The sequence below is a fragment of the Carassius auratus genome, unplaced genomic scaffold (genome assembly GCF_003368295.1).
Source record: "Carassius auratus strain Wakin unplaced genomic scaffold, ASM336829v1 scaf_tig00006454, whole genome shotgun sequence".
Taxonomy (NCBI): Eukaryota; Metazoa; Chordata; class Actinopteri; order Cypriniformes; family Cyprinidae; genus Carassius; species Carassius auratus.
In genome coordinates, this window is record NW_020523756.1 from 41,085 (window position 1) to 63,984 (window position 22,900).

Sequence of the window (22,900 nt, forward strand, 5' to 3'; positions counted from 1 at the left end):
CAGTCCAGTCACAGATAAGGTTACCTTGAAACCCGTCTTCCACTCTCTCCCATTTTTCCTGACCCACACACATCATGGGCTGGTAACAAACATAAGGACAACCTAGGGCTTGATTTGCTCTTTACACTGCCTAGCCTTTTTTCCCCTTCCTGCTGGTACTTTGTCACCAGCTGAAAGTGTATAGTTTTTTTCCTATGCCACTTTGAGCAACAGGTGCCCTTTTTGCTTCCTTCAAGGGGGCCCTGGCACAAGCATAAGTTTTACTGGGACTCTAACAGGAAAGGCACAGAAAGTCACTGTGGTGCTTTTGATTGGAAAACTATTCCGGACCGGGGAATTGACTCTTGAGATTGTGCTTTCAGCCTGTTAGTGCATGAGAGAGATGGAAGGTACTGTCAACTTCATTTTCCAGTTACATTTCTAAGTGTATTTAACAATAAGGTTGCATAAGTCAAATAAATGTTAGTGTATGTTATGTAAATTGCGCTACTAGCAGCATACATCCAAGATCTTTAAGTTAACTTAGTCATTTAGTCAAGTTAACTGTCTCTTAGATAGTAACCATCTGCTTTGGAGGGGAATTTTGAGGTTGAAAGCAGCTAAAAATACACCATATCAAATGGCTCTATGGGAATCTGTAGTCCTTTGAAGTAGGCTTCTGATGTTGTTGCAGATTTTAAAGTTTTTTTTTTAAATGTAGTGTTATCAACAGAAAAACAGTTCAATCAGCTAGAGAGGAAATATATTTAAAGCAATAGTTGACCCACATTTTTTTAATCATTTACATTTCAAACAATTCATTAACTAATTTACTTACCCTCATGCCGTTCCTAACCCATTTGACTTTATTTCTTATGTGGAAGACAAAAAGAGAAATTACAAAGTTTAGTCACTATTTTTTAATGCACTTGCAATTAAATCTTCAAAAAGGACATAAATTCACCATAAAAGCGATCAATGCAACTTGTATATTCTTCTGAAGTCATTGCAACAAGATCACAAGTCAATGGTTTTGGTTTAAGATTTGGACTAGCATAAAACATGAATAAATCACTCACTGAAAAGATTTGATTCAAAAGAATGATTCATATACAAATCAGTTATCACTATTTCTCTCAATAATGGCAGATGTTAAGATTATCAGTGACCGACAACATATACTTTGAAAACTTGGAATAAAGTTACAAAACTGAAAAGCTTCAGTCCACATTGAAAGCTGAAGGTTTCAGTGTATCTGCAGAACATTTTCATTGATAGTTGTCATTTAACTTCTAGATTTAGAAGTGCGGTATTCTCAAAGGTTTTCCCAAGAAACTGAAACTCTGTCAGTTCCCAAACAAAACAAAAAAAGAAAGAAATGCGTTTAAAAAGTTAGAAATCTTTTTAAAGTCATTATCAGTGACTTGAGATAGAGTTTCCAAAAAAAAAAAAAGCCAATTACTGACGTCAAGGGCCATCTCAAATAAGCCCCAGTCTTGTATGAAATGGCTAAATGTTGCAAAGACTTTAAAGTAAATTAGATATTCTGATTAAACTGTGAAATGACTCTCAGATCAGCCTGAATAAATTATATTTAAAGTGACACTTGAAGGAATAGCGTTGCAGAGTGTTTTTTTTTTACTGATTTCATTGTCTCAACATCTGTCATTTACAAACCTGGGATTAGTTGGATATCCATACACGGATCTTAGGAGGACAAGGTCTTATATTGAAATAAGCAATGAGAATTATTTTTTATTTCTTGTGCCCCTTTCGGGTTTACAACACAGCAAGAGTTGAAGTGGCATTTGCGCACCGTGTTGCCATGGAAAGATTTCTCCTAGGCCTTCTGTGTACACTACATGTGATCATATGTTTCTGTACAATCAGATACTGAAGCTTAGACAATCTGCAAGGGCGAAGTCATGATAACACGTAGAAAGATGCCGCAAAACTCCAAACCAGATGCAGCTAAGCATATGGTTACAGAAAAAGATTATTGAGTCAGCATTTGGATTGGAGGTCTAATCCTAAATTTGACAACAGGGACCATGTGAAGAGCAGGTGGTCTTAGCTAACACTTCTGGTGTGTGACATATATCAAACCCCCCCACACAGGAGCACATCATTATCTGTGAGCCTGGAGTAGAGGTAGCAGAAAACACTAGTCCTCTGAGGAAAAGGGCCAGTATAAATAAGAACCACTGCCCTGATCTTGCCTCAGATTCACAATGGATCATCCACAAATACTTTTCTGTAAACACAATCAAAGTGGTCTGTGCAAGAATCAATCATTTACGATGACTTAAGTCAACAATATTGGCAAAGATTAATAAAATGGTCTAGTAAACGTTGCAGCACATATTATAAGGTTTATATGTGCTGTATTTTTGGACGCTCTTGCTGCCGCAATAATTTATATCAATTTAGAAAAGGGGCTTTTAAAGGAGCTCTGGCCAACGGATGACACATCGCCAGCATTCCTCTAGTGGCCTTGGAGATGTTTTAACAATGAAACATTGCAATTGCAGATGTGTGCCCCATCTACAGACAACATTTTCAATCTCTCTGCCAGGCAATGCACTGATAAAGATAAAAAGCAAACATTCATCTGCTGTCTAGCTGTCTTTGTCTTTATAACTCTTATGTCCTGTCTGCACTAAGAGTGAGAAACGTGACAGAACTAGACAACTTAATGTGCCAACCCGATCTCACGGCAATTCGTACATATTTTATGAGGTGGCTAATTCGTACGAATTTGTACGACCACATTCGTACAAATTCATAAGATTTTTGTCAAATCATACGTATTTTACGAGTTGCACAATTTGTATGAATTTGTACGATTGACCTACACCTAACCCCGCCCCTAAACCTACCCATCACTGGGGTTTAGACAAATCGTATAAAATCGTACGAGTGAGGTCGTACAAATTCTTACGAATTAGACGCCTCGTAAAATATGTACGAATTGGTCATGAGATAGCGTTGAATGTGCATACAATAGACAGATTCTTTAAATAGCACTGAGCATCAAAAGCAACTTCCATAGAAAAAAGTATGAAAAAAATATGCTATTGCCAACATATATATATGAAAAAATATAAACAAGGCTTTGTTTAGAGCAAAATACTGTTGAAATTTAAGTTGCAGCCACTGTGGCTCATTTATAAAACATAAATTACTCACTGTTGAAAGTGTGCAGACCAAATACTCTTCATTTTGTCTTTGTAAACTATCACCAGCAGATTCCTTATTCCTTACAGATGGTAGTTAAGAGTAGCCAATCATCTGAATCATTCAAGTAGTTCACACAAAAATTTCTCAGCATTTACTTAACCTCATTTTGTTTCAAAATTGTATGACTTTCATTCTTTTCTGGAAAACAGAATAGATATTTTGAACATTTTCATCTGTTTTGGTTACTGTTATGGAAGTCAATCAGGCCCAGCACTTTCAAACTCCAAGAAGGACAAAGACAGAATGAAATTTCCCCGTGAGTTGTATATTGTAGTTCCCCTGAAGTGACACAATCAATTTGTGTGATAAATATTTTGATCAAATAAAGCCAAAACATATAGAGGAACTGACATAATTTTTTTTTATGGTCAATTATTAATTTAAATTTGTTCTTTGTACCTGGTTTGTTATTGGTTCACACTCTAACCATCTAAGCTCTAACACAACTAAGATGTCAACTCCACCCGTGAATACTACTGTATGAAACTGGACAAGATATTAACCATAAATAACCAGCTTGAACCAGTTTGAAACCATGTAGATTTTTTACCTGTCTTGTTTGCATTTATACATTTCCAAACCTCCATCTGTCTTAACAGCACGGTCCTCCACCACCATGACTACACTAGTCGATATCAAGAATGATGTGAGTCTACATCCAACATGTTCGTCCAAACGCACCTTAACTGATGACCTGTACACCACATTCAGCTCTCCTGTGGCCTGGATCCTCGTGCTGGCTCTCGTTGTAACCTGGTCAACCGTGGCTGTCATAATGTTTGGCCTGCTCGACAGCAAGGGTCTTGAAGGTAGGTCCAGGGCTCTTATATTGGTCTAATTCCCTTTGATGGGGAGTTATTTTGGTACAGTTGTCCCTGAAGAGATTATAGCTTGGGCGCAGAAGTCAATTTTTACATGATTGGGGTCTTTATATTATTTATTAACTCTCAGCTTAAAGTAAAACATGACTCAGATGAGGAGTTGGATGTGCGGATGAGTTTTTATGATTTGATAAAGCACCAAGCTTGTTTTCTTGCTGGAAGTTTATCAGCAGTGCCACAGAGCAAACTTGTGAGGCTTCTAAGACCAGGAGGCAGGGAAATTGACTGGTTCCTGATAGCATTGACAGTGACAAGGATAGATAGGGTGTTCTGTTGGCCAGGCTGCTATCAGCATTCACATGGAGTCAGAGAAAAGTCCTTGTAAGACACCGTTTTACTTTGTATTACCACCAGATGATTCAGTACTTTACAATCCATTCCTGACGAAAAGAAGATTATAGAACGACTGTTTTTGGTTCTGAATTGCTTGAAGTAGCAGCCATTTGCTTCTCAGTGTGATTAACTTTCATAATAAATAGTAAGATAGTTTAATAAAATTGTCATTGTTTAGATGGATTTATTACAGTCATTGAGATCACATCTCATTCACAATTCATTCCATCACTAGGTCTTAGAACACAAACAGATAAACCCATTTTTTCAAGTATTTCAAAAAGGAAATATTAGACTTTCATGTCATGTAGTTCACTACATGATTGCACTGCCCCAAATTAGGCTTCACATTTACATTTACTTAATTCTAATAAGTTTCCCTCCTTTTTCAATCCTGTCCATCACCATGCTTATCCTGTTGCCACCCAATAAAAACCCCATACATTATACTGTGACGACCCCGGTTTACAACCTGGTAAAGTCTCTCTGCCTGCAGTTCGGTGCTAATGCCAGTTGTGTGTGCGTTTGTGTGTTTTCCTGCATGCAAACAAGAAACAACTGTCACTCTCATCTCAAAATTTACTGAACCATGTAATCTGTCATGGACACAACATCACTTCCTCTAGAGTCTAGATTGTCTTGCATTCCATTCAGTGTGACACTACACCTTTGACTTTGTGGTATTGGTGAAATGAATTCTGGGACTAAGTTCACTTTGAAAGCAGATTGCACAGTGCTTTGTTTCAGATCAAATATTATATTTACTTCAATCATTTCCATAAAAAAACAAATCTCCTATGGATTTTTTTGCATTGAAATGCAACATGAAACTAATTTCAGGTCAAGAGACAAATAAATCTGTTTACTTATTAGCCTATATTTAAAAATATGTAGGCTAAGTTTATCACAAACATCATAAATTTAGACCTCATTTCATATGGGCTTTTATGAGGGACATAAAACAGTATGGCATCATAAAAATGCTTCCCACAGTACTTTCATCAGGAATAAAATAACATAAATGAACACCATTTTGATTCTAAGTGCAAAATGGCCCTAAAAAAAATCATACACATGCTGCAGTGATGTTAACAAGAATCTGAAATTCTCAAAGCAAAAATATACTGGACTTTTTAACTCAAAAAGTGCACAGTATATCATTTCAGAGACTTAAAACCATCATTTTATTTGAGCCAGCATGACATCAATAAGCTTTGTGCCAATTGCTCCATTCCACCCTATGATACTCAACATCCATGTGTTGACGTCTACTTTGCGATATTGCTTTCAATAAGCCTCAAATTATTATCTTCAATCAATTAATTTTACTCTAACATCGATAACTATGCTTTGAAAGCACTGAAGCGTGACTTCGTTTATTAACTGTTCTGTATTGAACGGCAACACCTCTTTGCCATGCACAATGATTTTAATTCTTTTTTCATTAAATGCATTGAGCAAAACAATAATATTTCACCAGTAGAATATTAAAGAATTATTCTATGTTGCAGATAAGGAATATATACTTTAATTTCCCTCTTAAAGAAGATATAAGCCTGGAGAATTGGGCTACACAATATAGAATCTTATACTATCTATACTTTTTTTCCTGCATGCCATGTGCAGGGATCCAGATTAAAAAGAAAGAAAGAAAGAAAGAAAGAAAGAAAGAAAGAAAGAAAGAATCCAGATTAAGAAAAAGATTTCTGCATTGAAACAAAGAGCAGGCATGTTCCTTTATCATCATAGATCAGACAGAAACCAGCACATTTGTGCTCTGAACTCTCTGCACTTTGTCCTCAGGATAAGTTAAAAACATCAAGGCATTCATTCAGTTTGAGCTCACTGTATCTTAATTTAAGCATTCATCTGCATGGCTTTGTGTCTCTTTTATTGATTTCAATGGTTCAGCAGCATTGCCCAGAGAAAACGGTCTGTCTATTGGAATTATCTTTTATAGATATCCAATTTATCTTTTTTTTTTTTCTCTCTGTAGGATTGAAACAAATGTGACACAAAAACAGATAATTATTGTGGTTATAAAGCATGTTAGATTATTGGTCTAATTTTAAATTGCAGATTTTGGCATCTTGGCAAATCTGATCATCTTGAAACACAGCTGAGAACTCTAGAGGGGTCACGTGTGAGATTATAGGGTCTTCACATTTGAGAAGCAGAAGACATAAGTAAAAGTTTGAATTTTCTCTCATTGTATTCTTATAACTGTCTAGAGATATAAAAAAAAAAGTAAAAAAAAAAATCGCAATTGTAATTTTCCTTTCCTGTGAGTTTACGTCACACTCAAGCACCCAAAAATTGTAAATGTTTTCAGTTTTGAGTGTGAGCGCTTAGACGGCAATATGAATTTCCATGAACTAGGTTAAAAAGTTAATCAAACCAATGTCACTGAATTCATCAGTATTGCATTAGCATTTCTAGGTAAAGGAGATGTCACAATAACGTTATGAGGCTTGAATTTCAATGCAGGCGTAAGCAGACGTGTGAAAAAGAAAAGAGTGTGACAATTTAATTTGATATGAACCAGTAAATGGTCTAAAAAAAAGAGACCATATAATACAGTGACTTATGTAACACATTCACACGTATGTATCCTGCCTCTTACATCAGTTAGTTTTCTCGCAAAATGTTAATGTTTGCGGTTTCATTTACACTCAGCCGAAAGTGTTTTTGTAATCTCTGTGACATGGATAAACATGTCTCTTTTCACAACTACCCTGTGATTTTGTGCCATAAGTGTATTGTGTTTTATTTATAATGGTGGCTACATCATCCTGCCTAGAGTTTGGAGCGTGTTCAGTGAGGACGACCCAATGAGAGCATGTGTGTACATAACCTTGTGTGTGTGTTATTATCCCACACCTCTGCTTCTGTGTCTCTCATCCTTACAGGACCCCAGCCACACCATGTCAGGAAAACATTAAAGGAAGCAGCTAGCCTTAGAGGCAAGCCATCTTATATCTTACACATACAGTAGTGGTCTTGGTAGGCAAAACATTTGAAGTTGTTATTTAAATGACTAAAGCAAGGTCATTGTAAGGTATTAAATATGTGACTAGAAAAAAACTAATTAACTGTAAATTTAATTCAGTCATCCAGAACAGCATCTTCCGGCTGCATTCTTAAGAGATATAAACCCTTTACAATGTCAAGGTGAATGTTTTTATAGATCTATAAATGTGATGTGTGCAATTTTCATTGGCCCTAAAATATTGACTCCTTTCCCAATTTAATTTGGAAAAAAATAAGTAATTCACATGTCGATTCCGCAGAAAAACATTGCAATCAACGGTGAGACTTCTGTTTGCCTGGTTTTTAAACACCTATTTAATTACTGACATTGAAAGAAATAACACATTTCAACAACTGATATAATGAATTATGATTAAGCAATATCAACCTAATAGACTTTTTAGATTTACAATGTTTTGAAACTAAAATAGCTTTACTGCACATCTAATGTAAATTCACAAGCTGATTTTAACACATTCTTGAGAATTTTATAATGGCTACAAATAGCTGGCAGCCAGAATATTCTATAATCAAATACTAATTTATTCTAATGGGGTAGTAAACATCTGGTAAAATGGCTATAACTCGGGTCATGCTGTTTGCCTGCTAATAACTGCAACCAGACAGGCACTTCATGATGATGTGTGAAATATGAGTATTCCTGTCAAAGAGCAGTGGAAAGCAGGAAAACTCAAGAGTCTCCCTAAATGAAAACACGTTTTTCTGACTTGGCATTTATATTTGTATCGGCATATGCAAGCATACACCTAGCTTGTTTTATGTGGATGTTCAGCCTTTTTCAGTGCAGAATTTTACACTGCAATCATTAGGTGGTCTTACTGAAGATGCCATTCAAGAATGATAGCACACTGATAATCTGAAAATAAAAGCAGCATGCAGTACATTGACAAAAGTATATACATTATAACACCTGCTTCTGATACAATTATTTGGCTATTGCAACTAGAAAACTAAACATTTTCCAAGTTTTTACATTTAATACATAAATAATTTTTAATTTCTACTATCTATTCACTGTAAAAGCAAGATATATCTGTATAGAGAAGCATGAAAACTGGGGATCATGAAAACTGCATGTTATTTTTTATTTAATACTGTCATGAATAAGTTATTTCACATTACAGATGTTTATATACTGTACTCCACAAGACAAAATAAAACTGAATATGACACCATTCAAAAGTCTACATACCCTTGGATCTTAATACTGTGTGTCATTTCCTGGAGTTTAACTGCCTGTTGTTCTTCTGAAAAATCCCCAGCTCCTGCACATTCTTTGGTTTTCCAGCATCTTCTGCATATTTGACCGCTTTCCAGCAGTGACTGCATGATTTTGAAATCCATCTTTTCAAACTAAGGACAATTGAGAGAATCACCCTCCGGCTCTTAATGCATTGTGTTGCCTTCTTGAGCATCAATAAATGTTTTGACCTTTTGTTATTCTTTTGTATGAGTCCCTCAATTGCCCTCAGTTTGACTGCTGGAAAGTGGTCAAATATGCTGGAAAACCAAAGTATGTGCAGGAGCTGGAGGATTTTTCTGAAGAGCAACAGACAGTTGAAATGTTCAGGACAAACAAGGGACTCGTGAACAACTAACAAAACTTTGTAAATTTTCATTATCCATCCATCCATTATCCATATATATATATACATATATACATATACATATATCCATATATATATATATGCATATATACATATATATATATATATATAATATACATACATATATATATATACACTGTTAAAACATGAACATGAACATTATTATAGAATAAATTACAATAATAATAATAATAATTAAATTATTTCTAGGCTAGTAAGCAGTATGAAAAAGTAATAATGTCCAATTTAAACAGCAAAAGCAACAAGTGAACAAACTGTCAATGATTTTGAAACCACAAATGGTTAAAGCATTCACTTTTCACATACTTTTGGCCATTTAGTGTATTTTGTTAGTAATTATTTTAGCACTGTATGATATAGAGATAAATATTTTTGAGTGGTTTTGAGCATTGAGATTCAAAAGACTTTTTTGGTTTGAGGTTTGAGGTTTTCTCTGTTGTTAGAGCTGGTTTAAAGAGAGGTTTGACTGAACGTATGTTGAATGCATTGAAACGTGTCTTAAGATGCCCTGTCTAAAACATGCTTTTAGGAGGTATTCAGCACATCAGCCCTGATCCCATGAAGACAGTGAGTGAAGCCATGGAAGACTCTACTGATTGGATAACATCAACCTTGACTTTTATGACTAATTTGCTAGCCCCAGAAGAGGAGGAGGAGGAGGAGGAAGGTATATTAACTTGTAGCCTCCATTCAACATTAACAGCACGATTCCATAACAAAGTGTTTAGTGTAATATCAACAGCATCTCAGAAACCACAGACTAACCCACAGTGGTTTGATCTGACGAGCCATGTGTACTAATAGGTCTTATTAGAAATCTGAGCTGGCTTTTAAGGTCACGTTTTCCTCTTTCTACAGAAAAAAACAAAAAACAAAACATGCTTTAAATGGTTTCCCAAAGGGATTAAATAATATCATGGATCATTTTTGTGGCAATATTTTATTTCAAGCAATCTATATTCTGATACATTATCACCTTGAAAATGTTTCACATCTGTTACAAGACTATCCAAAAGTACCCATAAAGGATGGTACAGTAGACTCGTAGAATAGCAAACAATGCTGCCATTAAAACTGACACTTTTATTATAGGCAAATATAAGCCTTAATCTTCAATCAAAATCTCCAAAGATAAATAAAGCATATGCTATGAAGATTAAATATGTCTTATGAAGTAATGAACCCACATTTTAATGTCATTTACTGTCTGGCTAAGTACCAGTGACCACAGAACTGTAATCAATTAATAAACTCCCACATCTGCTCAAGACTCATAATTAGACAAACATGAAGAGCTACATGATTTACATTACTACATTTAGTAACATTATAGCACATGAGTTTGGAATCTTCCTGGTCGAAATACAGCAGAAATAAATGTTTATGGAGCTGTCAGAGGACAAAGTACGTACACATATGCACAGTGAAATTTTCAGAAACATTCATAAAGAGAGCTCAAAGCAAAGAGACACAATAGTGACATTGCCAAGATTGTTGAACCAATAACGCGCTTGACTAAGATTCCTCATAAAAGTCACCTTGAGGTAGTCATTTAAAATAAATGCATGTGGATTGACTTCCACATTGCTTCAGCAGCTCCAGTTATCAATGAATGCTTCTCAAATTGATGGTTACCTCACATACCAACAGAATCTTAAGTGGGATATATCATCTGGCAAAAAAGAAAAGAAAATAAAGAGGCAAGAATGCAAATTAGCTTATACAAACTTCTAACAACACTATGTACACACAGATTATACATTTACACTGTTATTTATTTATATATAACAAATGCATAACTTCCCATTACCAGTGGCATTCCATCGCTTCTTTAATGCCCAGACAGCCAATCGCAGTGTCTTGGTAGGCCACCGTTTTGAAACTTGTTTAACGTATTTATCTGAGGTACGAGTCATTCACAAGCTCCTAGTGCAGGTGTTGAACTTAATCAAGTCTTTTAAATTGCTGCCAACGATAGGATGATAGATTATTTTGGCTCCCTGTGCACTTTAGTAGACCTATTCCCTGCTTGAGGCAGGATAAGCTGCTTCAGACGCTTTAGTACGTGAGTGAAGTAAATGATTCACTTTGTATCGTGAACCTATTCAGATCGTTTGTTAAATCCTCTAAACGATTCATTAATGAGAACTGTTTCATAAGTTTGATTCGAATGATTCATGTGACTCCCTAGTTTTGATTGCAAACGGCTGACAGAAATAGGACAAGATTAGCTTATTAAATACTGTGAGGTAAAATGTTTTTCCGACAGTGAGTCATCAATATATTGTTCTGTTTCAGCATCCTGTGGAGTGTGGTCTGTTTAATTCAAGTTCCAACTCATGAGCTTAAAGTAAACTCTTAAAGCTGCAGTTGGTTATATTTTGACGCTCTAGCGGTTGATAAACAGAACTGCTTGCGTCTTGCGGAAGAACATTGTAGCCGGAACTACTTCTCTCTGTTTATGTCTATGAAGAATCACAAAGGTACTGGGTTACTCCGCCGCGGTACCCCTGAAGCAATCTAAAATAGTCCGAATATAAACACTTATTATAGGTGTACCCTAGTGATTCAGGAACGGCTAAAAACACGGTTTGGAAAATGGATTCATGGTGTACTCACTTATTATATACATTTTGTATACTTTGCACACAAAAAAAAGTTACGGACCGCAGCTCTGATTGGTTGTTTCTTACGGGAGCGGAGATAGGCCAACAGCCTTACAGAGTTACAGAGTTACAAACAAATCCTTGTCATTTAATATTATTGTATGACCCTGATGTATTGTTTTTATGCACTTGCAATGAGGTCAAGAAAGAACTTCAGGGTCAGGAGCAGGTTTGTGCAAAATTCTTAATTAAATAATTGACTCCCTTCCAATTCAAAAGTTGACAGGAATGACAGGAAGAGTAATTCACTGAATTGCAATTTAAATTATGCATTCTGGAAAATGATGTGTTCAAATTATCAGTTCAATACAATATGCATTTCTATATATGTGGCATTTCAGTGTCAGTTATGAATGGTGCACAACCTTATTTACTAGATTTGACAGTAGGCTATACATATACAGTAATGGGAATTTATGAAAATAGCACAGATATTCAAAACGTAAAGCAATTTCATAATCTTTTCTGTAAATTAGAAATATAATATAGATAAATACAGATGTATTTTTGTATCAGACTGAGTAAAACAGGCTCGCCAGATCAAATCAAACAGACAAACAAGCTGATTAATTAATCATTTGAATTGTACACATGCAAAAGCATTACCAGGCATAAAGGTAGCTTCACAATTATTTAGATTTAAACCTGTTATCTGCATGCAAATTAAATATGTAAGTGTGAAAGACAAAGATTGCACAAAAAAAAAAAAAAAAACACTGTGTGTGTACTGGTGTTGGCATGCCCTTTTTCTATTTTATAGAAGACCTTCAGGGATATGGGAATAAAATGCTGTGGATCGCAGACAAGCCTTTTCCCATCTCTGAGCCACATTTATAATTTATGCAACTCTCATCAATGTTTCAAAAGATCTATTTTGTAGGTTCTTCTCTAACACTGTCTTTTGTCTTCCTTCCTCTTTTACCGATTTAGGTGAGCGTCATTTTGTGAGGAAAAAAGGTTAGTATCAAACTCTGTGCTTCACTTTGATCATGTAGCCTAGACAAATAAGAAATGCCAACTTTGGCTAGCAGGCCCTGGATTGAGCATCTCTGACTTACAGTCACTGTGCCATATAAACAATTGCATTTTTGTACCGTGCATTAAACCTCACATTATCCAACTAACTTAATCAGTTTTTCTTATGTTCTGTGTCTCTCTCCTCTAGGAGAATTCTTGCCACCCGAGGAAAAAAGGTTTGTGTCTTGATGAGCGCTTGATGAGATTGCATTCATTAGAGAACACATAAACTATCAGCATAACAGATAACAGTTTGCTTGTATCTGTAATTAACATATTTATATTACAGTTGCATTAGGAGGGCAAGTATTTTGTGGAGAATGGGCACTAAGTAGTCATTGATTGCGCTGTTACATTCAGTGCCATTCATAATCATTTTCCTTTGTTTTCACACACCCTAATTGTGCTCCCATGCTAATCAGTGTTCCATAAAGCTGCATGTATTAGTCCATTAACATCTTCATGAAATGATCATTAAGCCACCTCTAAATGGCAAAGCTAATGCAAATAGAAAGCATCTAAACAACATTATTAGTTTCAGCTTATGCAAATGTTTGTGAATAAAAGTCGTCTCATATATATACTAAAAGTCTGTATTTGATTATACGGGTGACAAATTTCCTGTCATTTGTCATATTAACACTTAAGGGGACTCTGCAAGCTTCATAAATTGGTGTGGCCCAGTTTTGCTTTAAAGGAACAGTCGGTAATTGCTAAAACAGGGACACGTAAGAGACCAAGAAATTAGTTGTGCACTCCTAAGGCATATAGGCAATGTCACTGGAGGACTATGATATATTGTAATTATTGTTCTAAGAGGATGCTATACACCGTGCAGCAACACAGTAATTTCAGATGCTGTGAACTGCCCCTTTACAATGCCTGTTATTGTAAAATGTTCAAATAACCTTCTAAAGATGCTATGATATGGGTAAAGACCATTTTCCTTCCTGTGTGGAAAGAGGAAATTAGGGCGGGACATATTTTTTAAATAACCACAGATTATGTGCTGTACTTTTATAGACAAAACCCGGAAACCAGTTAGCATTTTAGCCCTTCCGGTTCAATCACCCTGAAGTCAGTGAGTTTTCTAAGTTGATTTTTGTTCAAATGCCTGACATAAGGTCTGTGGATAACACAAGCTTTTATTTTATGACATAAAATACATCAGTAATACCCCCATGTGATTTTTAAAGCTTTTACTTGTCTTGAAAAAGGACTGGCTGAATGGGACAACAAAAGTTGTCAGGAACATTAAACGTCATCATCCCAAACAGAAAAGAAATCTTCAATTCACTAGTCCACTTTTAAAGCTTCACTGTGTTCATAGTACTCTTGCAAACTACTCCAACTCAAACTTTGAGAAAATATATATCTATATATATACAGTATATAAAGACGAAAAGAGCTGTCAGAAACCTACTGGTGGTGACATTGAAGTCATGCAACATGGAATAGTTTGTTTATAGCTTACATTTGACATTTTACATTTGCCAAGAAGGACAAAAGTTGCATTAATTTGTGAAGATTGTCAAAATTAGCACAATGGGTAAGAATCATAAACTTTTGTTGGTCACAGAGCTTAATTTCTGCAATAATCCAAAAGTCAATGTCAAGGAAACCAGGTTGGTCTTCAAAAATGCATAATTACTACATACTCTATAGATATATAAAGATGTGTTTACACTATACACTAAAATTATTTTTATGATTATTATTTGAGCATTTTGAAGACCTCATTAAGCTGTTACTAGGAATTCAAAACTGTCACATATGTTACAACAGGTAAGAAAAGATAACCACAATTTCAGTTTCATGCCTACTTTAACAGACACTGACTAAAATATACAAACATTTGTAATTCTGCCAAGTACTGAATATCATTATGAGGTCTCATCAAGTTATGATTGATGTACTCCTTTATCAATCAATCATTTGCACACTGAAGGGATTATGTCAGAGTTAAACACTAATTTGCAATATATAAGTCTTATTATATGTTATCCATTACAGCTTGATCCATTACACTGATATTTCTGAAAACCTAATGATATAGTTGCAGAGATATGGGCCAAGGAGATGTTAGAAGACGAAGGGGATTATGAGGAGGAAGAGGAAGATGAGGTGCTTGCTCTTGAAGAGGAGGAGGAAGAAGAAGAAGAATATGGGGATGAAGAGGAAGAAGAGGTAGAAGAAAGTGATGAGGAGATCGTAGAGGAGGAAGAAGAGGAGGAGGAATTAGCAAAGGAAGCAGTGGTGGAGGAAAAGAGAAAAGAGGAGGCTGAAAAAAAGGAGAATGAGGAAGCTGATGCTCATAATGAGGAAGAAAAAGAAGATGAAGAGGAGGAAGCAGCAGCAGAAGTTGTGCAGAAGGAGGAGGACAAAGAAAAGGAGGAAGAGGAGGCTGATGCAGATGAAGAAAATGAAGATGAAAAGAAGGGAGTAGCAGCAGAAGCTGTGCAGAAGGAGGAGGAAACAGAACAAGAAGAAGAGGAAGCTGATGCTGAGCAGGAAGAAGAACATGAAGAGGAAGCTGCTGCTCCTGCTGTCAAGAAGAAAGATACTTCGATCTCTGCTGATTCTGATGAGGAGAAAGAAGAAACTTCAGAACAAGTCACTTCTAAAGAAACCGAGAAAAGAAAAAAAGATACTCCTGCTGATGATAAAGATGATGACCAAAAAGATGACCAAAGCGAGGAAAAAGATGTTGACGATGAGGCCCAAGAGGCTGATATCGCCATAGCTGTTGGTATTATAGCTGATGCTGGTGCTACAGTCGCTGATGTTGAAGTGCAAGAAACTGGTGAGGAATCTATACTTCTTAAAGCTGATGGCGATTCAAAGCTATTAACAACCATAGAGGAGAGTGCTGCTAAAGCTGATAATGCAGTGGCTGATTTAGCTGACTCACAAGATGGCTTAAGCGCTACTGATGACCATGATGATAAGATGATAAAAGAGCTAGCTGACGATCATGGTGAGGTTACAGAAGACGGTCTTGAAGATGAGACTGGTAATGGACTGATAGACGCTGACTCTGAGAAAGATATAACACGTGAAGTTGAGGGTGTTTTTGAGGAGCCTGAGCTAGCCGATGATGTTGCAGATAAGGAGGAGCAGGAGCAAGAGGGAAAAGAGGAGGGAGAGGAACAGATAAGGGTTGAGGATGATGATGATGATGATGCTGCTGCTGCTGATGATGATGATATTATAGTAACAGCACCTGTAGTTAGTTCTGACGCAGGTGGAGATGAGACAACAGTGGTGGCTGATGAAGATGGTGACTCTTCACCTGAAAAAGGTACCAAGATTATGGTTATTGACTCTAAAAGATCATTTATTTTGTTTTGTTTGTTTGTTTTTTAAATGTGTCTAGCCAGTGATCCCTGAACAACTCTTTGGTTCTTTTTAGTGAATCAAAAACATACAGTGTGACCAGTGTAGTCTGATTTCCAAAGGAACGAGTCAAAGCCTGGTCTTTTTAGTGAACCAAAATAGAGCGCATCCAGCGTAGTCCAATTCCCAAATGAATCACTCTGAAATGGTTAATTTTAGTGAATCAAAAACATACAGCACAGGTAACACTTTAGAATAAGGTTCCATTAGTTAATGTTAATTAATGTATTAATTAACATGAACAAACAATGAATAATACATTTATTACTGTATTTATTCATCTTCGTCAATGTTAGTTAACGAAAATACAGTTATTCATTGTTAGGTCATGGTAATTCACAGTGCATTAACTAATGTTAACAAGCACAACTTTTGATTTAAATAATGCATTAGTAAATGTTGAAATTAACATGAAGACTTATAAATGCTGTAGAAGGATTGTTCTTGATTAGTTCATGTTAACGAAAGTAGTTAATTCACATTAAAGGTGCTGTAGGGAACTTTTGTAAAAAAAATATTTTTTACATATTTGTTAAACCTGTCATTATGTCCTGACAGTAGAATATGAGACAAATAATCTGTGAAAAAAAATCAAGCTCCTCTGGCTCCTCCAAGTGGTCCTATTGCCTTTTGCCGTTACAGACCGCTCCTGGTAAGAAATCAACCAATCAGAGCTGCGGTCCATAACTTTGTTTGTGTTCAAAATGTAGAAAAATGTATATAATAAGCGAGTACACCATGAATCCATTTTCCAAACCGTGTTTTTAGCCGTTCCTGAATCACTAGGGTGCACCTATAATAAGTGTTTATATTCGGACTATTTTAGATTGCTTCAGGGGTACCGAGGCGGAGTAACCCAGTACCTTTGTGATTCTTCATAGACATAAACAGAGAGAAGTAGTTCCGGCTACGATGCTCTTCCGCAAGATGCAAGCAGTTCTGTTTATTAACCGCTAGAGCGTCAAAAGTTCCCTACCGCAGCTTTAACTAATGGAACCTTATTCTAAAGTGTTACCTACAGCACAACCTACATTAATCCAGTTTCTGATAGAATGACTCTGTGTGGAATATATTTTTTGTGTGTGATTCACAAACATATAGCACTACTAGTGTAGTCTAATTCTTGAACCAATCACTCTGAGCCACATTATTTTAGTAAATCAAAAACACACAATGAAGCCAATATAATCTGTCTTCCAAACAATTTACTCTAATACTTTGACTCTTTTTGGTGAATTTATTATGCTTTTTCATTAGAATTTTATAAAATAATGAATGGACTATTTTAACACATTTGTTTTTTTTATATATTGGATTGTTTTATAGCCTATATATACTGTATAAGGCCAGTTATTGGATTGCATTTATTTATTCCTTAATAGTACTAAAAAACAGGAACTGTTAAGAAACCATAACAAGAATTGGAAGTTGGAACTCTTTATATATCCTCAAGAATTCTTTACAATTCCTATGTGTAGGTTTTCTCAATTTTAACTGAATACTTTAGTCATTTAGACATCAATTGCTATCACACAAAAATAGTTCAGTATAAGTTTCTGCTATACATATCCAATTATGCTTTTAAGAAGGGACCCCATTTGAGGTTGTGGTTGAAGTCTAATTCATGCTGAGTGGATCAAAGAACAGCAGCTGGTGCATTGCCGTTCAGCTGCCAGTGAAACAGTTAGAAAACATAAGAGACTGCTTTCGTGTCATCTGTCACCAAACACTTGTCTCGAAAAAGTTCATTCAAGGTCATCAAAGTTCTGGATGATGAATGAAAACACTGGAAAGAGATTAAGCCAATATGCACTTGCAAACTAGAGAAAATCTAAATAGGTTATTGTGGCTAGAATGAGTAAAAAGTTAGGAATAGTGGTTATAGTCATTGTTTTCAGCCGGAGCAGCACATAAAGTTAATGGTAAGTTTTATGCATACTGCCTAATACCTTTTGCTTTTTACTTAGGTAGTCAAACAAAGGGCAGCTTGACTAACCTAATTTATCTGATTTGCTAATTCACGTTGCACAAAGCCAAACCACCTGTTCCATCTCCTAACTCGCCACTGATGATGCAAATGCAATCTGAAGGATCAGTCTCAGTAGAATAATTGAAAAAAAAAAAAAAAAAAGATTCTGTTAGCAAATTAAATCTGATTACATCTCTTTGTCAAACGCTAATGCAATCTAGCCACCAACAAAGGGAACATTTTAGCTCCCGCCAAAATCACTTGGAAGAGTTCAAGAATAAAAGGTCAAGGGAAAATGAATTTTTACTGTTTACTAAAGGTTGGAAAGACTTTGAGACAAATGTATACTTCTTGTGATCTTTCCGGTGAGCTTTATAAATGTTTGCTTTCCTTTCAAAGACATAACAACCCTGAAAGAAGAGGAGAAAGATGAAAAGGATGAAAGCGCAGAGGAGGCGGAAATCGCTGAAAAAGCACCAGAACCAGAACCGGTCCCTAAAGGTAACAAACATAGCAACAGTTTGCTTGCATGAAGCATATAAAATGAACCAGAATTAAAATGAGAATATCATGCCAACACTAATGAGCTCCAAGGTCTCACTAAGGAGCTCAAAAACTGTGGAGGAGTGGTGTTCTACAACAGGCAGAAGTCTGATGGAGGTGGATGATGGGAGAAGAGGGCAAGTGTGTGTGTGGCTGTGGATGTGAGGGTTGAGCAGACCCTTAGGCCTTAAACTTTGATCTCCAACGACTTCCTTATAGCTATTTTTCCCCATCTACTTCACAGCATTAGAATGAAGTTGGTGTGTGTCTAGTTGCTTGATGTTCTGCACTGGTCTCTGCTGCACTCTCAGAAAAAAAAAGGTACAAAAGCTATCACCTGGGAAATATCTTTTCAAAAGGTACAATTTGTAAATTTTTAGGTACAAATATGTACACTTCAGGTGTTAATACTTACCTTTAAGGAACTAATATGCACGCTTTAAGTACAAAGGTGTACCCTTTGAAAAGGTACCGCCACAGTGACAGATTTTGTACATTGTTTTTCTGTGTGTATAAAAAGACAAAAAAAAAAAAAGTACTTTCTCAGACTCAGTTATAGATCAAAGGGGTCTGGCCTCATTTATTATATCCTTGACTGTTATTAAACTGTAATGTTAAAGTGACCAATTATTGAACTTTATTTATTGAGCTGAATATTTAAGAAATGCTATATATTATAGTTTATTTGTTTATTTATTTAATAATAATTATTCATTATTTATTAAAATATGTATTTTCAAAGATCAATTAATAATAATTTTAATTAGTATATAGGCCATGTATACAGATGTTTTTAAAAATGCACTTTCTTTCTTTCTTTCTTTCTTTCTTTCTTCAACAGTTTTTAAACAGTTCTTGAAATTAATATGTACTATTTTTAACTGAAGCCATATTTTTCATTATTTACCTAAAATACATATTTTAAAGATAATGCAAAAAAGATGTAACCTCAGCCATGGTGAAATGAACATTATAAAAGCACAAGGATCTCTATAATATGATTTCCTCCTGTGAGATGTATTCCTCCCTTTCCAATTATTCTTGTTATTTGATTTATCGATATGGTGTTGAACTAGAATTTTTCTGAATTCCTCCTGAGGGCAAAAGATCCTACTGGGTATCAGATTAAAATCTGGAGAGGAGATTGGGGATAAAGCCATGTGTGTATTGCAAGATGGAAAACTAATCCCACTCTGAGACAGTGTGTGACAGAGCAGTATCACAGACTCACAGATGAGTTCAGAGTACTGACTGCTGCTGCTTCTGTCTGGGAACAACAGAATGAAGTGTACTTGTGCCTGTAGAGACAACAGTGAAACATGGTGAGACTGTGGTTACACACAGTGCAGAGAACTGATACTTATACAGAGAGATTCAAATACATTTCAAAAAGGAGAAAAGCTCTCTAAACTGTCAATTCAAGCGCACCCTATAACAAACATAACAAGTTGTTGCTAATGTTCTCTGACTTGTTACTAGGGAGTCACAACTTGGTAACTAAGGTGTTCTGAGATGCTGTAAACAAAATTATATTTTGTTAAAAAGCAGCTCTTATTTTTTTCAGTTAAAGTCAGTTCATTGCTGATTCAGTGATGTTCTCATCCAGCTCAGTTAAGTTTTCTCCTAATTGTGTCTGTGCAAACAAGTCGATAATATCGGCAGATATAAAGTGTCCCCAAATAAGTGAGCCAAAAAACTCAACAGTGGCAAGGAACCCAAACTTCTTATTTGACAGAAACAGAGATAAAAACCTTGGGAGAAACCAGGTTTAGTCATGGGGCCAGTTCTCCTCTGGCCAGATGAACCAAACATGGTGTGGTTTAGTTCAAGGCAGCATCAGAAGTCAGAACGTGGACTGGCATCACTCAAAACATCCATCCAGTGAAGATTGGAGTACATCACATGGTGAAAGAGTCAAAGCTGGGCACAGGGTCTATGTAGAGGACCTGGTTCTCATGGTCTTTGCTGAGGATTTTTGCCCAAAAATGGTAGATTGGTCTTAACAACCTTAGCAGCCATTCTGAAGACCAGGCAACTATTTAGCAATCATTAAGATAAAAAATTGCTCAAGTAAGCCTTAACAATTTATAATAAGATTATTTACATTTTTAGGCAAGGATTTGTCAAGACAACATTCGAACTTTAATAAAATTTGTTCAGAGTTTGTTTTCACCTTCATTGATTTTGCAGCAACATATTGATTTGCATTCAATCTCCTGCTGTTTGTGCACTGGACAGATTAAAAATGTATGTCAAGTTTGGGGGCATTTATGCACACTGAATATAATATGGCTCATGCAGATCTCAAGTTGACCTTTACCTTTATGAAGTGAAAGGAAATCATTTTATTTTAAGACATGCCTTCATTAAATTTCGACAGCAACATCTCTGATCACTACAAATTTTATTTTATTTAAATACATTTTTATACAAAACAATGTATAATTCAGTATTCATTACACAATAAAGTGTATAATTATTACTCAGTAAATAAATGGCAGCAATACAATCTGATTATAATATGTTCAGTGTATACATTGGCTCTATCATATATATATATGTTGTTGTTTTTTTTGTTTTTTTTACAGAAGAGTGTATAATCCAGTATTCAGTAAATGTGTGTGCTTGCTTTGGCCCCATCATCAAGCAATATTTGGGAGTCTTTTTCCACCCGTTTCATGTCCAAAGATATCCCAGGATTGTATCATGCTGATCTGTTTCATTGACAAGGCTACCTCAAATAGATCTGACTTGTTTTTGACTTTACTATTTTGTACTTTAGTTCTTTAAAATGTTGTGCTCTGCAGAAAATTACAGCAATAACAACACCCCATTCCATTTACTACAGAGCGTACGCCAGAAAAATGAGAATCTCGGCCTTGCCTGCAGGCAAGCAGCAGATACTCTATCATTCCTCTATCAAGAACATCATTAGATATGTTTCACACAACAGAATAAATCCCTGCTGAGAGAAAGACTCCTGCTGCTAGGCGAGAGAGCAAAAATGTGGGACTTGAAGAGATCCATTTTGACCCATGGGGTTGAACAGTCCGCACAGAAAGCACAAATAAAGCACAAAAAGATCTGAACATCAAAGTTGACATTGTGTGGATGTGTGTGTGTGTGTGTGTGAACAAGTACATGTCAGTGTCTTTTGTCTTTCTATTTTCTTTCTGGGCTGTAAGACTCACCTTTTGTTTTGTTTGCTTTATTTCTTAAAACAGCGGCAGCCAAGGAAGCGAAAGAAAAAGAAGCAGAGGAGCCTGTGGCAGAGGCTGAAAAAGAAGGTCAGTACATAATTAAAGTGCTGCTGTTGTCTCCAAATAGAGAAACTTTTTTATTTTATTTTATTTTATTTAAAAAGAAGGTCAGAGCAAAATTACAGTTTAAGTGCTACTACTGTCTCTAAATACGCATCTTATTAAACATTAAATTTTTTATCCTATTTAATTTTTTATTTAAAAAAATGCAAATGCAAATTTACACAAATGTAATATATGAAGTTTCAATGGCAAATCAAAGTTATAGTCATATCTTATATATCCATAGTCATATCCTATAATATCCTACTTTACGCCTTTCAATGCCCCTGCTGATCTTAATAATCAGAAAAGAGTAAATGCATTTTGTTAGCTAATAAACTTTAGCACCAAAGGTCAGTGAGAAAACAGAGGAAGAAAGAATGCATGCTGTTTTAATAACACATATCATGTTCTCAGCTGCAGCGTTGAGTGATATCAAAAATGGCATTAGCATTTAAGGTTAAAGACATTTTGAATGACACCACCCTGTAATTCCCAGCGAGCATGTAAATAACATTATTCTAAGAGACTTTCTTGGAATTCTTGCAGCCGCTTAAAACATTTCCCTTCTTCTCAGCCATTATCTTCAGATTTGTTGTTACTGTTAATCTCCGTTTGTTGGCGAGGTTGTCAACCTGTTTTTATTTTTAGCTGGCATCCTTCTTGTTAAAATAATCCAATCTCTTTACTGATGGGGTGGTATTTAATCCAAAATTTGTCACATTAATTCTGGCAAAATTATGCAATCCAAATTTATAATGAAGGTGTCATATTTGTATCCTGTGATTTACTACCACCACTCTAAAAATTAATTTCAGTAATAACATTTTGATTTATGGATGTAAAATCTGGAATTGGCCTCTGATGTCATAAGCACATTATGGGTTTTAAAGAT

The 22,900-nt window shown here is 35.6% G+C and overlaps 1 protein-coding gene across 1 annotated transcript; it reads left to right on the forward strand.

Annotated features, from left to right (window-relative positions):
- The first annotated feature begins 42 nt into the window (after nt 1-42).
- Nucleotides 43-22,112, forward strand: LOC113071185 (cilia- and flagella-associated protein 251-like). The gene is made up of 9 exons (XM_026244560.1): nt 43-389; nt 3,819-4,028; nt 7,343-7,396; nt 9,642-9,779; nt 12,709-12,735; nt 12,944-12,968; nt 14,850-15,598; nt 18,560-18,661; nt 21,928-22,112. The coding sequence occupies exons 1-9, from the start codon at nt 374-376 to the stop codon at nt 22,110-22,112; spliced, it is 1,506 nt and encodes a 501-aa protein (XP_026100345.1). The 5' UTR covers nt 43-373.
- The last annotated feature ends 788 nt before the right edge of the window (nt 22,113-22,900 follow it).

Coding starts and splice junctions, on each gene's coding strand:
- LOC113071185 (XM_026244560.1), top strand. Junction 12,969..14,849: donor TTCTTGCCACCCGAGGAAAA/AAGGTTTGTGTC, acceptor ACCTAATGATAT/AGTTGCAGAGATATGGGCCA. Junction 18,662..21,927: donor ACCAGAACCGGTCCCTAAAG/GTAACAAACATA, acceptor TTCTTAAAACAG/CGGCAGCCAAGGAAGCGAAA.